Source organism: Eublepharis macularius, chromosome 5 (assembly GCF_028583425.1).
Source record: "Eublepharis macularius isolate TG4126 chromosome 5, MPM_Emac_v1.0, whole genome shotgun sequence".
NCBI lineage: Eukaryota > Metazoa > Chordata > Lepidosauria > Squamata > Eublepharidae > Eublepharis > Eublepharis macularius.
The window spans coordinates 171,401,650-171,414,705 of NC_072794.1; the positions used below are offsets into that span (position 1 = coordinate 171,401,650).

At 51.5% G+C, this 13,056-nt stretch overlaps 1 protein-coding gene across 4 annotated transcripts in view; it reads left to right on the forward strand.

The window, feature by feature from the left end:
- Positions 1 to 13,056, forward strand: part of TTLL9 (tubulin tyrosine ligase like 9) — a 40,934-nt gene that overhangs the window by 24,964 nt on the left and 2,914 nt on the right. The window contains exons 6-11 of one of the 4 annotated variants that reach the window (XM_054980245.1): positions 5,264 to 5,383; positions 7,075 to 7,165; positions 7,544 to 7,584; positions 7,681 to 7,768; positions 8,897 to 8,955; positions 10,876 to 11,075. In XM_054980245.1, the coding sequence (XP_054836220.1) occupies positions 5,264 to 5,383; positions 7,075 to 7,165; positions 7,544 to 7,584; positions 7,681 to 7,768; positions 8,897 to 8,955; positions 10,876 to 11,075 (599 nt within the window). The remainder of the gene's footprint in view (positions 1 to 5,263; positions 5,384 to 7,074; positions 7,166 to 7,543; positions 7,585 to 7,680; positions 7,769 to 8,896; positions 8,956 to 10,875; positions 11,076 to 13,056) is intronic. The other 3 variants (XM_054980246.1, XM_054980247.1, XM_054980248.1) reach the window with 3 other exon arrangements.

Here is a 13,056-nt window from a genome sequence, read left to right on the forward strand (position 1 = left end):
CAATTCCACCTATATTTTAGAGATCAGCCAGTGTCTGTCCCATGGTGGGACTGGAGCTGGTGATGTGGCAAATGAAGGGGGATGTTGCTGAGCAGGTGAGGGGCTGCAGGCAGTGGTGTAGCATGGAGGGGGGCACAGGGGTGGTTTCCCCGGACGCAAAATTCATAGGGGCGCAAAATTTCAAAAGGTTGGCCAAGGAGAGGCCAAGGAGAGGCTGCGCTGCGCCCGTTGGGGAGGCTTGTCTGCACCGCCTGCGCGCCAACGGGGCAGCCAGCTCGCTGGGCGCTGAGCTGGCCTTCCTGCAGCGGCTGCTGGCTGAGGAGCACACCAAGCTAGCAGCTCTAGCCGAGCTGGCTGCAGCAGCATGGGTGGCTGCAGCAGAGGGGGGCAGCTGCACCCTGTGCGATGTCACTTCCCAGAAGTGATGTCATCGTGTGGACCTGGGAGCACGCACGCGCAAAAGGGAGCACGAAACATAGGCGTGATACTTGCCTTGCCCAGGGCGCTCTCGATACACACTACACCACTGGCTGCACGTCCCAACTTCCTTCCCCAGCAGGCTTTACTCCGCTTTCCTTTTTGGGACTGTGAACCAGGCAGCCCAGGATTCAGATCCTCTGCCATGAACTCCCTTGGGTGGTTTTAGGGAAGTCACACTCTGTTGGCTCCCCGACCCACATATCCCCCATAGAGGTAATAGCTGTACTGGCCTACCTTGCAGGGTTGTAAGGATCACTGAGTTAATGTATGCAAAAGTTATTTCTTTAGAAACTCCGCTTTTTGTGGAAATGTTCGAAGCAGCTTACAAAGTTAAACCATTTTAAAAACCAAGGAGATGAACGATACCAGACGCATGCAGAGTATTCTTATTTCCTTGGCCAGTTCCTGTCTGGGGATCCTTGCCTCTTCCCAGTCTCTCTGAATCAGCAAACTAGCTCTGGAGCAGAAGGTGGGCAGACAGAAGGAAGGGCATTTATTAATGGCCACCGAGAGCTGCGCTGCTAGAGCTAGTGCTGTGGAGGCTGAAAGGGCAAAGACCCAGCAGGAGGTACTGGCTGTTTGGGCTGAACCGGATCCTCATAACTGTAGATCCAGAGGTAGTACCTGTGTTGAACCTTATTCCAGGGGTTGAAGGGGCTGGGTGGGAATGCCAACCCTTTCTCTATTGGCTGCTTTCCCCCTGCAGTTCACACACACACACACACACACACCGCCACCTTTCTCTTTGCTGGGCTCCGAGACTGAAATGGGCCTGCCTTGCCTGTTTGTTTATGCCATTTATAACCTCCCTTTCTCATTGAGACGCAAGGCAGATTATATAGTGTCAGTTCATGCAGTCAGTAAGATGAAATCGCTAATAAGCAATGTGATAGGACTGGGATAAGAGAAATCTGAAACAAGCAGAAATCTGAATAAAGCCTAAGAATTAAGCACGACATGTTAAGCAAGCCGTAAATGGTATAACATAAGTTGAAATACAGTGCACTGAGAACAAGATAATCCACGCAGGAACAGATAATACATACTGTATGCAGTAGTATAGCCCACAGCCCTATTCCTGCAGTAAAGCGTTTTCCTGAACCATTCTCTTATGCAGTAGGCCTCTCGTCTTTATAAAAATGCCCTTCTGAACAATTTTGTTTTATAAAGTTTGTAGAATGCCAGGAGAGTAAGAGCCTTCCTGACCTCCTCGGGCAGGCCGTTCCACAAGGTGGGGGCTTGCAAAAAGGGGACAATGGAAAGGGTGTTGGTTGGAAGCGGAAGGCAGGGGAAAGGTTCATCACAGCTCTCTCCTGCCTACCACATCTCTGATAGGTTACCGTTGTTGTAGACCACTTTGGGTCCCCACTGGAGAGAAAAACGGGGTATAAATGAAGTAAGTAAACAAATAAACAAGCATCTGACCTCGCAAACGATGGTTTCCAAACCAGGATTGCAAACTAGTTTCAAACTATGATTTGTACTGTAGAGGAAACTAACTGAATTGTGCTGCGAAAGAGGAGGAAGAAGCAGAAGGAAGAATGTGTATGAACAAAAAGCTCACTCCCTTTGTTCCAGTCCCTCGCTTGGCATTGCATCTGGACTAAATCTTTCATCGTATGCCCACAACCGCCATGCTTAGAAATGGGCCAGAAAGCAACTGGTGATCTGCAGAGGTGCCCAGGATTTGTGAGCCTCTTTGCAGCTTTGTCATTTTGCATTCCTCTCAACCCCCCCCCCCGCCCCACCTTGCTGCTCTGCTAGACAGGGAGCTGTTTCAGCTATTTCTGGCAGTTTATAGTGTCTGGGATATTTTGGTGTTCGCCAGGCTGAGCTCTACAGAACTTTTAGATTGCTTCGATTCCCTTTTGTGTATTATAATGCTTCTTGGGAATTATCCAGATATTTTAAACAATTCTGCTCACATGCCGTTTCAGCATTTCCTTTTGACAGCTGGTGCAGGATATTGGCTCAGGCTGCTTCCACGGGGAGGTCCTGCTCCATGCCCCCCCCATTGGCCATTATTGGGGGGAGGGGTATCTTCTATGCAACTTTATTATGCAGTTGTCCACCTTCTGGGTTTTCCCCAGCTTTGCAGCTTTTTCCTCCAAACTTCTTCTGGAAAGATCCTTCTTAAAATGAATTGGGGGTCCATGTGAATGAGAAGATTCAGCTTTCTGCATCTCCTTGCCCATATCTAGCACCATTTCTTCTCCATTCCTCCCCCCACCCCACCCACCCCTGGTGTCCATTATTCTTCCCCACCCCTGGCAGGCTTTTTGCCAGCTTTTTAAAAAAAATCAGTTGCAAATGTATCACTGTAATACTGTAGTGAAAACACAAAAAGGGCATGGGGGTGGGACAAGCACAAGGGCAAAACGCACAGGCAAGCCTTCCGGTGGGATGAAGGTGCCTCTGCATTCACGGTGACAATGAGAGCACCATGGGGAATTCTCCCCCATATGGAAGAAACCTCAGAGACTGAGCTACGATTCAGGAAGCTGGTTTGAATCTTACCTCCGCCACTCTCAGCCTCAGCCCTACTCGCGTCTGCAAAATGGGGATCACGCGTCACTTACTGACCTGACCGGGTTGCTGTAAGGATCACAAGCAATTAGAGCATTTGAAAGTGCTGTTTAAATGTTCTCATGAAGCTGCCTTATGCTGAGTCAAACCAGCTGGCCTGTTTGAGTATTGTCTTCTCTGATGGGCAGCAGTTTTCCAAAGTCTTGGGTAGGAGCCTTTACCATCCCCGTCACCAGAGATTTTCTTTTTCCACTTCCACTTTCACTACACATTCTGTACCACTAAGCGTAGCCCCTCCCTAAAGATCAGTCTCTACATTGGTTGTTGTGGATTTTCCGGGCTGTCTCTACAGTCTCTACATTGTTCTCCCCACTTCTGTTTTCTATAGACGCTTGTTTGTGGGGAGAATTTCCCCTGCTCTCTTTCTGGCTTGCTTCTTTAAGAGCAGGGCAACCAAAATGCTCAAGGGCTTTCCAAAGGGAAAAGCAACTGCAGTTTTCGAAAAAAGAAAAGACAACTTGTGGGGGGGGGCACAAAAGAGAGACATAAAATCTTGAACGATATGGAGAGTGTGGATGAAGAGAATCCTTCCTCTTGTAACAAACACATAGGATCACCTGATGGTATTGATGAAAGCCCTCCTTCCCATAAAACGTATTGGCCACCAGATGTGGCACACAGCTTCTAAGCAGAGTGAGGCTCGATCTGTCAGCACTTGCTAGCCATGATAGCTAAATGGAGCCTCCATGTGCCGAAGCAGTGGACCAGATGCTAGGAGCAGAGAACATCTTACAGTCATGCCCTGACCTGTGAGCAAGCCAGTAGCATCTGGCTGGCCTCTCTCTGAAACAGACCCTTAGCCTTCATGCGCTGTTCCCACATGCCAAAAACCACTGATGGCCTGAGAGGAGCACCGTTTTGGATTGTCTCCTAGTCTGCTAGTACTCAAAGATGACTCTGACAGCCTGGATTTACAGCTCTGAAAAGACAGTCCCAGTTAGAAAATTTCTCAGCTCCTTGCAAAAGCAAAGGAGACTTTGGCTTGAAATGCAGAGGAGACAGACAGTCTGGTAACACACGGCGCCGTAAAGATTTTACCAGCTCTCCTTGGGGATGGCCAGTGTAACTCACCCGTGGCACTGCCACTCATGAGTAATGCCACCCTCCCAAATTCCTGCCTGTAAAACGTTTATATCCCGGCACACCATCAAGCATTTGCTTTTATATTGCTAAATAAAACAGCACCGTCAGCTTTAGAGCCAGTCGAAGGCAAGAAGAGCCAGGCATTCTGCGGAGCCGCAGCGGGAAACACTGTGGATGGCCAAAAACGAGACTGCTCTCTCGGTGCTTCACAAAAATCTAAATCGCCAAGGCCTCGGGAGGGCTTCTGAGCGACAGAAATCCTCACAGGAAGGGCGGTCTGAGAGTTATTCTCTCCCTTAGCAAGAAATGGGTCCAGGTTCTGCATGAAGAGTCATTTAAATTGTACCCATTTGTAACGCTGATTGCATCATTTCTTCCAAAGCCAATCTTTGCCATTTTCCCAGTAATTGGTATTAATATTTATCTATTGCATTTATAACCAGGGCTTTTTTCCAGCTGGAACGCGGTGGAACAGAGTTCTGGCACCTCTTGAAAATGGTCACATGGCCAGTGGCCCCACCCCCTGATCTCCAGACAGAGGGGAGACAGATCTCCAGCGGTGCGGAGGGCGATCTCAACTCCCCACTGGCTGGAGATGGGGGGGCGGGGCCACTGGCCATGTGACCATTTTCGCCGAGGGCAATTTAAACTTTAAAAAACTCCCCCCTTGTTCCAGCTGACCCAAAGTGACGTCATTGTGCAGTCCTGAGTTCCACCACTGAGTTCCGCCGCCTCTTTTCCTGGAAAAAAAAGCCCTGTTTATAACCCACTTTTTGTCCCAGAAGCTGAGAGCAATGCACGCAGGGGCTTAGGCCATTTCCTCCTCTGAAAAAGATCAAGCCGAAAGGTAGTGACTGGCCTCGGGCATCCCAGGAAGCTTCACAGGTCAGCAGGGACCAAGGACCGGGTCTCCCTGGCTTTGGTTCAAGTCCAGCCCTCTATCCGCTATGCCACATCAGCTCTTTCACACATAAAAGCCCCCCGTCTCCTTGGTTGGGTGGCGCATAGTGTGTTTGCTCAGCTCGGTGCGCATGATGTCATTTGTTTTCCTGCAGGATGGCGGGGGCCTGTGAGCGATCAAAGAAGAATGACGTTTTTCTCCCCCTTCCTGCAGGTTGCCAGGTCTCAAGGGAGAGGCATTTTTCTCTTCCGGAAACTCAAGGATGTGATTGACTGGAGGAAGGTGAGATGCCTCCATCTTCTCACCTCTCAGCCCACCTTAAAGCTTTGCTGGGTGAGCAACGCTTTTGCATCAGCTGCTAGAGGCTGGCACCCCTTCTTTCCTCTTGTTCTCTGCTTGCGGGCTAATCTTGGGAGGGGTCTACAGTGCGGGTCATCCGACCTTGGGTCAGGGGGTGGTTCTGAGACCTTTCAGTCTTTCCTGGCCCACATCACGGCTCCCTCAGGGAGAGGTGGATGTTGCCTTCTTGGGAGTGTCAGGGCAACGTCATGGCTTCTGCTGCCAGGGAAACTTGGGAACTAGAGTCTTGAGAAGATGCTGGCCATCACTCCTGGGATCTCACTTCATTCATCTTAGAGTCTCTCTACACAAGACACCCCAGCACATGTTTGTCAAGGGTAGGGAGATACAATGTTAGCCGGGAAGCATAGTTTAAAAAGACAGAGCAGGTGGAGATTGCTCCTCCGAGGGTTTGTGAAGGAAGGGAAGATGGGAGGGAAGATGAAATTATCATCTTCCCCTCCAAGAAGACTGTCAGTTTTACCTCTCCAGTCTAAAACTGGGTGGGATGGCAGCCAGAGAGCAGCGAGGAATGGAAATGGGCTGGAGCTGCCTTCCAGAGCTGGGCTTGGACCTGGAGATGTTATAATGGGCTGAAGTTTCCCTTCTGGCATTTCACAGCCCCTTCACACAGCTCCAGTGTATAGCAAAGCCTTGGCCCTGCTGCCAGCTCTGTCTTTTTAAACTACCCTTCCCAGCTACCATGGCATTTCCTGACATGTGTTCTTCATGTGTCAGATGTCCCCTATAGAGAAAGTTCAACCTCTTGCACAAGGCAGGAAATTTACAGATATCTCCCCCCCCCACACACACACACACCTCCCCCAGTGATCCTTGTGCTACGCCCAGACGAAGGCAAAAAAAGTCCAAGATCCCCACCCAATCTGGCCAGGAGGAAAATTCCTTCCTGACCCAAAGTAGCGATGGGCATTACCCTGGGCATGTAAGAAAGGGCTGCCAGAGCCTCGCACCAGCTCCTCCCCTCATGCCCTCCCTCTCCTGATCTGCATATGTGCATATCGAGTCATAGTCTTCCAGTAGTCCTAACAGAGCAGGCTGCCTAATCTATTCCCTTCCCACCCCAAATGTGGTGGTCATTCAAATCATGCTCAGGCCATGACACATGTCTGTCCATATTTGAAGTTTGGAACAAATCTTCCCCCTGGTCAGGTCAGGTAGTAGCCATGGGTTGATGCGGGGGTGCGCTTTACTGTTTAGTGTGGCTCTTTTTGGCTTGCGCAGGCTTGCTTTGCACTGCAGCATTACTGTGTTGTATGTGATCACATTGTTTATTGCATATTGTGGTCTTGGTGCCTAGGTCAGTGTGTGGGGCACGGGCCTGCATGTGGGTTAGATGGCCTTATCCCCACCCCACCCCTCAGTCCCGTGATCTTACGTTTCATTTATTCATACAATAGCATGCCATGAAATGGTAACAGAAAAGCTGCCTGTAAGAGAAACCACACATGTCTTAAGCAAGTGAGCCAAGTCACACATTGCAGGCAAAGGCCACACTCTTCCCAGAGCCCACATGAAGTCTGATTTCAGGGGAAAGCCCCCTCCCCCCCCATATGCAGCAATGAGTGTGAAACTTGAGAGCGTTCAGCAGGAACCAAGTTCAGGAGGACCCCGGATGCTGGTCTTGTTTTTTGCCAGTTTAGCAAGTCCTGTGATTTCTTCTGCAGGATGGCGTCCGCCTAGATGACCAGAAAGATGAGATCCCAGTAGAGAATTATGTGGCTCAGCGCTATATCGAGAACCCGTATTTAATAGGTGGTAAGTTGCCTGCTGGCGGCCTCTGCACCAAGCGTGCGCGCACACACCTTTGTCTGAATAGAAGAGGCACAACTGCTGTGCTGGAGAAAGCATGGTGAGGGAGGGAGAGGGAGCTGCCACACTTCTCTCCTGCCCAAAGCTCAGGATGTGGTGTGTGCATGCGCGCGCACGCTGTCCTAGGGAAAACCAGTGGGCCTTTGTCCTTATTCCATCTGTTGAGGCTCTCTGAGCATCCCGGTTTCAAGCTGTGGATTCCATTTTCAGTCATTCGTCTTCATCATAACCACACCTTTATGAGCATGGTGCGTAGGCAGGTGCCTGCCCCAGGGAGCTTACAATCTACGGGGTTCTCTGAAGCTGTTTCTCTTTGGCTCACAGGCCGGAAGTTCGACTTGCGGGTGTATGTCCTCGTGATGTCGGTGAGTGAGAGAGCAGCCCCCATGCCCATCGCTACACGGGTGCAAGCAAGAGCTTGGAAGATCTGTACCCTCACCTCAAGTTTCTTTTTGTCATAGTACCTCCCACTTAAAGCCTGGCTGTACCGAGACGGCTTTGCTCGCTTCTCCAACACGCGCTTCACCTTGAATACCATCGATGACCACTGTATCCTGACCCATCCTCACCCGGCGTGGGATGCTCCGGAATGGAATATCTCCGTTTCTTTGCCGAGGTGCTGGGGGAATAACATCCGTTCCGTCACCTGAGGCTCACAAGCTTCTACTCAGCCAGGGTTTCCAATTCACTGGTTGTTGCTGCTCGCTTTCAGATGTTGGTCCCCGAAAAGCTAAGGCAGTTAGAAGGAAGGCCTTTGGGAGACGGTAGTGGGGGGGTGGGGGGCAAGAGAACAGGTAGAGGGCGCCACTGTGCTCTGTTTCAGGTTATGCCGTCAGCACTTGGTCATAAAGCAAAGCATAGCGCTGTGGACATGCAAAGCAGCTGTTGAGAAGGCACCCGGCAAGAGAGGCAGGGGGGCTATGATGGCTGCCTTGCAGAGGGCATGGGTTAGTCCTGCAGCCGATGTGCCAGGCCAAGAACCAGCGGGGCCACTCTTGCAGTGGCTGTTAGCGTGTGGAGTAAAGGCCATCCCTATAACCCAGTGGGAAAGCTTGGGAGGCAGCAGCCCTGCCATTTGGGCATGATAATTAAGGTGGGGCATCTTTGCGCATCTGCAGTTTTGCTTCATTCGGGATACGGACCACCCTGTCACTTGCGTCGTCCTTTGAGCCTTGACCACCTTCCACGGTCTCTGCAGAAATAATTTTCAAATTGTGTAAGAATATGCAGGTGCCTCAGGAATGTGATTGGTGCTGGCAGAAATTCTTCCAGGGAAGCGTTTGCTCACAGCTACTGATCTTTCCTTGCACTGCACAGCAAGAGGAGTGACCTGCAGCTCCCATAGGAGGGCAGGATGGCTTGGAAAGCTGAGTCCACGTTAGGACCCTGAAGAACGGTGGTCTTTCAGGCTGAGCCCTCCTGTAGTTTAGGGCAGGAGATATGCTTCATTGGGGGGGGGGGGTTGTATTTTCAGTGATGTACAGTGATGAGCTATCCGCTTACTTCTTTCTTTGCTCTTGATCCAGTAATTAGGGGCCTGAAGTTGCATGGCTGAACAAATGGATGGAGAAATAAACTAGCAGGAAGCTGAGCTGGGTTGTGGCAGGGGTGGGTGGGAAGGGGGCAGTTTAGGAGCAAAATTTGTCTTTCAGACGCACGATCCTTACCTTCTGCCAGATGTTCACCTGACAAACGTAGCTGTGCAGAAGACAGCCCCTGACTACGATCCTGAGAAGGTGAGCAGGGAGGCTCCGCAAGCCAGCAACCCCGAATCTTTCTTGCCTTGGAGCAGGCACGGCTTGCCTAGGGGAGACCCTGAGTCACAGAGTCTTTCTTCACATCTGACACATGAAGAGCACATGTCGGGAGATGCAAAGTTAGCCGGGAAGGGTAGTTTAAAAAGGCAGAGCCGGCGGCAGGGCAAAGGCTTTGCTATACACTGGAGCTGTGTGAAGGGGCTGTGAAATTCCAGCAGGGGAACTTCAGCCCATTAGAACCTCTCCAGGTCCAAGCCCGGCTCTGGAAGGCAGCTCCAGCCCATTTCCATTCCTCGCTGCCCTCTGGTTGCCATCTCACCCAGTTTAGACTGGAGGGGTGAAATCGACAGAGCCTTTGGGGAGGCGAAGATGAAATTAACAACCCCTCTGAGGAGCAATCTCTGCTGGCTCTGTCTTTTTAAACTACCCTTCCCGGCTAACATTGCATCTCCCTACACTTGACAAACATGGTCTGAAGCATCTCATGTAGAGAGACTCAAAATCTTGGTGGCTGCACTAGAAATAAGTCCCAGAGCTCATGGTAGACTCAGGCAGGATGTTTCATTGTCCTCACATCTAGCTGTTCCCCAGTGAACCCGGCTTCACAGTTTGCCTTGCCGTGGGACGTCCATGTAAATCAACTTTATTCTTGCCCCTCCCCTCACATGTCAGCTGCTTTGTCTGCCCTTCACACATTTAAAACGGTATCTATACTCTCCTCTTCCACCGTATCAATAGGCAGAGAGATCCAAAACACATTCCCATTCAACCTTTACCACTCCCAAGAACTGTAGAACGTGGGTTTTTTTTTCCGTGCTCAGCTCAGGAGGGATAGGGAACAATGGAACTGTGTGCTGTGTGGACACGTCTAAAGGGCCTCCACTGCTGTGCAAATGCTATGTCTGTCTGCCGCCTCTGGCTCACCTCTTTAGCTGGGAGGCCTGGAGAGGCTCATCTAATGGGCAACCAAGTGAGAGACGGAAGCAGGAACCCCTGAAGGCTCTTTGTGACCTCCTGCCGCGTATTCCCTCGCCCGCTCCTCAACAGTACAGCGCCCTTTTTCTGTGTCTCCGCACTGGCTCCCTAGGGCTCCAGGCTCCTGCGGACGGATGCTGTGAAAGCCCTCTTTTCCGGGCTACCCAGCTCCTCTCTTTGATCCATGCGTTCCCGCAAGGCCAGATTGGTCCCACCTGATCTCACTTTTCCCATGTGGTTTCTGGATCCCAAAATGACTGGCATAGTGTGGGATAACGCTTTGGGTTTCCAGTCTCCATGCTTCTCCCGTAGCTTGAGAAGCAGTCTCGCCCTGCATGAAGACGGGTGTCTTCAGCCCCCCTTTTCTCTGTCTCCCCTCTCTGCCTTCTGTCCAACTGCCCAGATTGCTTGAAACAGACTCTCCTGTTGTATCCATCGAGTCTCTTCCTTTTTTCTCCCAGTTCCTCTTCGGTAATGTATTTTCCACCATGCCCTCTTGGTCTCTGGGCCTCACCACACCTCCACAACCATCTGACCCCCACTCCACTCAACCCCACCCCCAGCTATTTGTTGGCCAGTCTTTTTCCTCCTGTTTCTTGGCTGCCCCTCCCCATGGGAACACTTTGGGGCAGAGGTTCAGTGCAGAACGTAGCACGCCATTGCTGTACTAGCCACTGAAGTACTCACTGGTTGCCCACCATAACTGTGAAACATCTCTCTGGTGTCCCACTCAGTTGTGGGTGGGTGGGTGGCACAGCAGCTGCATGGGGCTGCCTTTTCTGTCCCTTTCCAAGGAGCTCAGGGTGGCGTATGCCCAGGTTATAGTGTTACCCGAACCTTGTTAGGCTGAGAGAGCCTCCGGTTCTCCCCTGTCCAACCCCAGCCCAGCCGCCCACTCCCGTCCTGGCTGTTTGTCTGTGCCAGCAGGGCTGCAAGTGGATGATCCAGCAGTTCCGCCTCTACCTGACAGCCAAGCACGGGGCGGAAGCGGTGGAAGGCCTCTTTGCCGAGATGGACAACATCTTCATCAAGACCCTGCAGAGCGTGCAGAAGGTGATCATCAGTGACAAGCACTGCTTCGAGCTCTACGGCTACGACATCCTGATCGACCAGGACCTCAAGCCGTAAGTGGGGCTCTGGGCAGGGCTGGCGGTCCACTGGGGGTGGGGGTGGGGCGTCCTCCAGAAGGCCCTTGGTTCCCCAAACAAGTCAAGGTCATTAGAGACAGCTCCACGTCCCTCTTTCAGAATGCCCAAGTAATACAAATCTGCTGGCACAATTGTGGCTGGAGCTGCTGTATTTGCTTGGAGAGGGCGGCGGAAATTGTGGTCATGGCGGTAGACAGCACTGAAGGAAGCAGTTGAGAAGTGACAGGGCTGAAACAGGAGCGGAGGGAGAGCCTTGGAAGAGAGATCTGGGAGAGACACACAGATCACCTCCCCTCAGCATGCCCGGCAGGGCCAGTTGCTAGTACCGGCCAAAGGCAACGCAGTGCCAGGCACGCTCGTGTGCTGCAGTTGTGCCTGTGGTGTCAGGGATGGGCAGGCTCATGCCCCGCATGAGTAAACATGGCCACCTGCCTATGGGGTCAGATGTCAGCAGCCTTCTACAAAGGCTGCTCATTGACCCACCGTGCCCAAGGTTGGTTACCTAGGCTGGCAGTGACTTTCCAGAGCCTCAACCAGAGAAAGATTTTGCCCAGCCCTGCTCGTGGAGATTTTTTCAAGTGGGGGGCACTAGACCTGGCACCTTCTTGCATACTAAACATGCGCTGTGGGACTGGATTGATTTTGGCCCCCTCTCTACTGCCTTTGTACTGTAAAAAGGCACCGGAGGGGGGTGGAGTACACAGTCCAAAAACTATACAGTCAGCAGCATAAGAACCAGGATCTCCTAAAACCAACTTGAAAACGTTTCAAGGGCAGTCATCACTCCTGTTCGCATCAATCATTCCAAGGCCTTCAGGCGCTTCCTCCAGATGGGCCTCCAAGGACAGCCCCACCTCCCCCGGGGCAGCGGCGGCAGCAGCAAACGCCCCTTCCGCAAGTTCCTGCCAGCCTCACTCCAGAAAGCGCAAGTTCCAGCAGGAGGGTCTGGACTGCAGCCTCCCTGCACACGGGACAGTCATCAGACATCCTTTACGTAGCGAACACGGCGATTGGCAGGGCGTGCATCCACCAACAGAGAGAGGCATTTCCTGTGAAATCTAGCAGCCCTGCAAAGCTCAAGAGCGAGAGGACTGGAAATTTTACGGGCTGGCTGGATAGATAGCAAAACTTGTCCTATCTGTTGGGCCTCAGTCGGGATATAAAAGTTCACATGATCAACTTGCAGTGGGCTGCCCTGCTATGAAGACACTGCAGATGGTCTGAGGACAGGTGCCTGGACAGGGGGAATATCCAGCCAGCCAGGCCTGAGCTCTGCCTTCACACCTGCTGTGCTTGCAGCCACCTGGACTTCACCACAGCCGCCTACAGAGTTTGAGGAGGAAGTCCAGACAGCCCCCCTGTAACTACAGTCCTGCGTATTTATGGGCTGTATTTACTGGCTCTTTCCCATTGGCAGACATCTGCTTATCAAAGGCAGAGCTCAATAGAGCAATAACCAGAATCTTGGGCAGAGTTACGTGGAGAGGGGCTGGCTTGGTTTTCATTGGTGACTGTTGGAAATAAGAGAGGAGGTATTATTCTGTCTAATGCACTAGCCTCAGTGCTGGAGGGGGGAGGTCTAGACCCACCTGCCTCCCCCAGAGCATTTTCTTTAAGTAGTAGTTTTCTTTAAGTAATAGTAAAATTAGATGGGTCAGTAATGACGTGGTGCTTGCACAGGGACTACCTTTACCTTTTAAAAATAACATTCGATTTATATACTGCCCTTCAGGATGACTTGACACCCACTCAGAGCGGTTTACAAAGTATGTTGTTATTATCCCCACAACAAAACACCCTGTGAGGTGGGTGGGGCTGAGAGAGCTAGAAGCTGTGACTGACTAAAGGTCACCCAGCTGGCTTCTAGTAGAGGAGTGAGGAATCAAACCCAGTTCTCCAGATTAGAGTCCCACACTCTTAACCACTACACCAAACTGGCTCTCAGTCTAATACTATG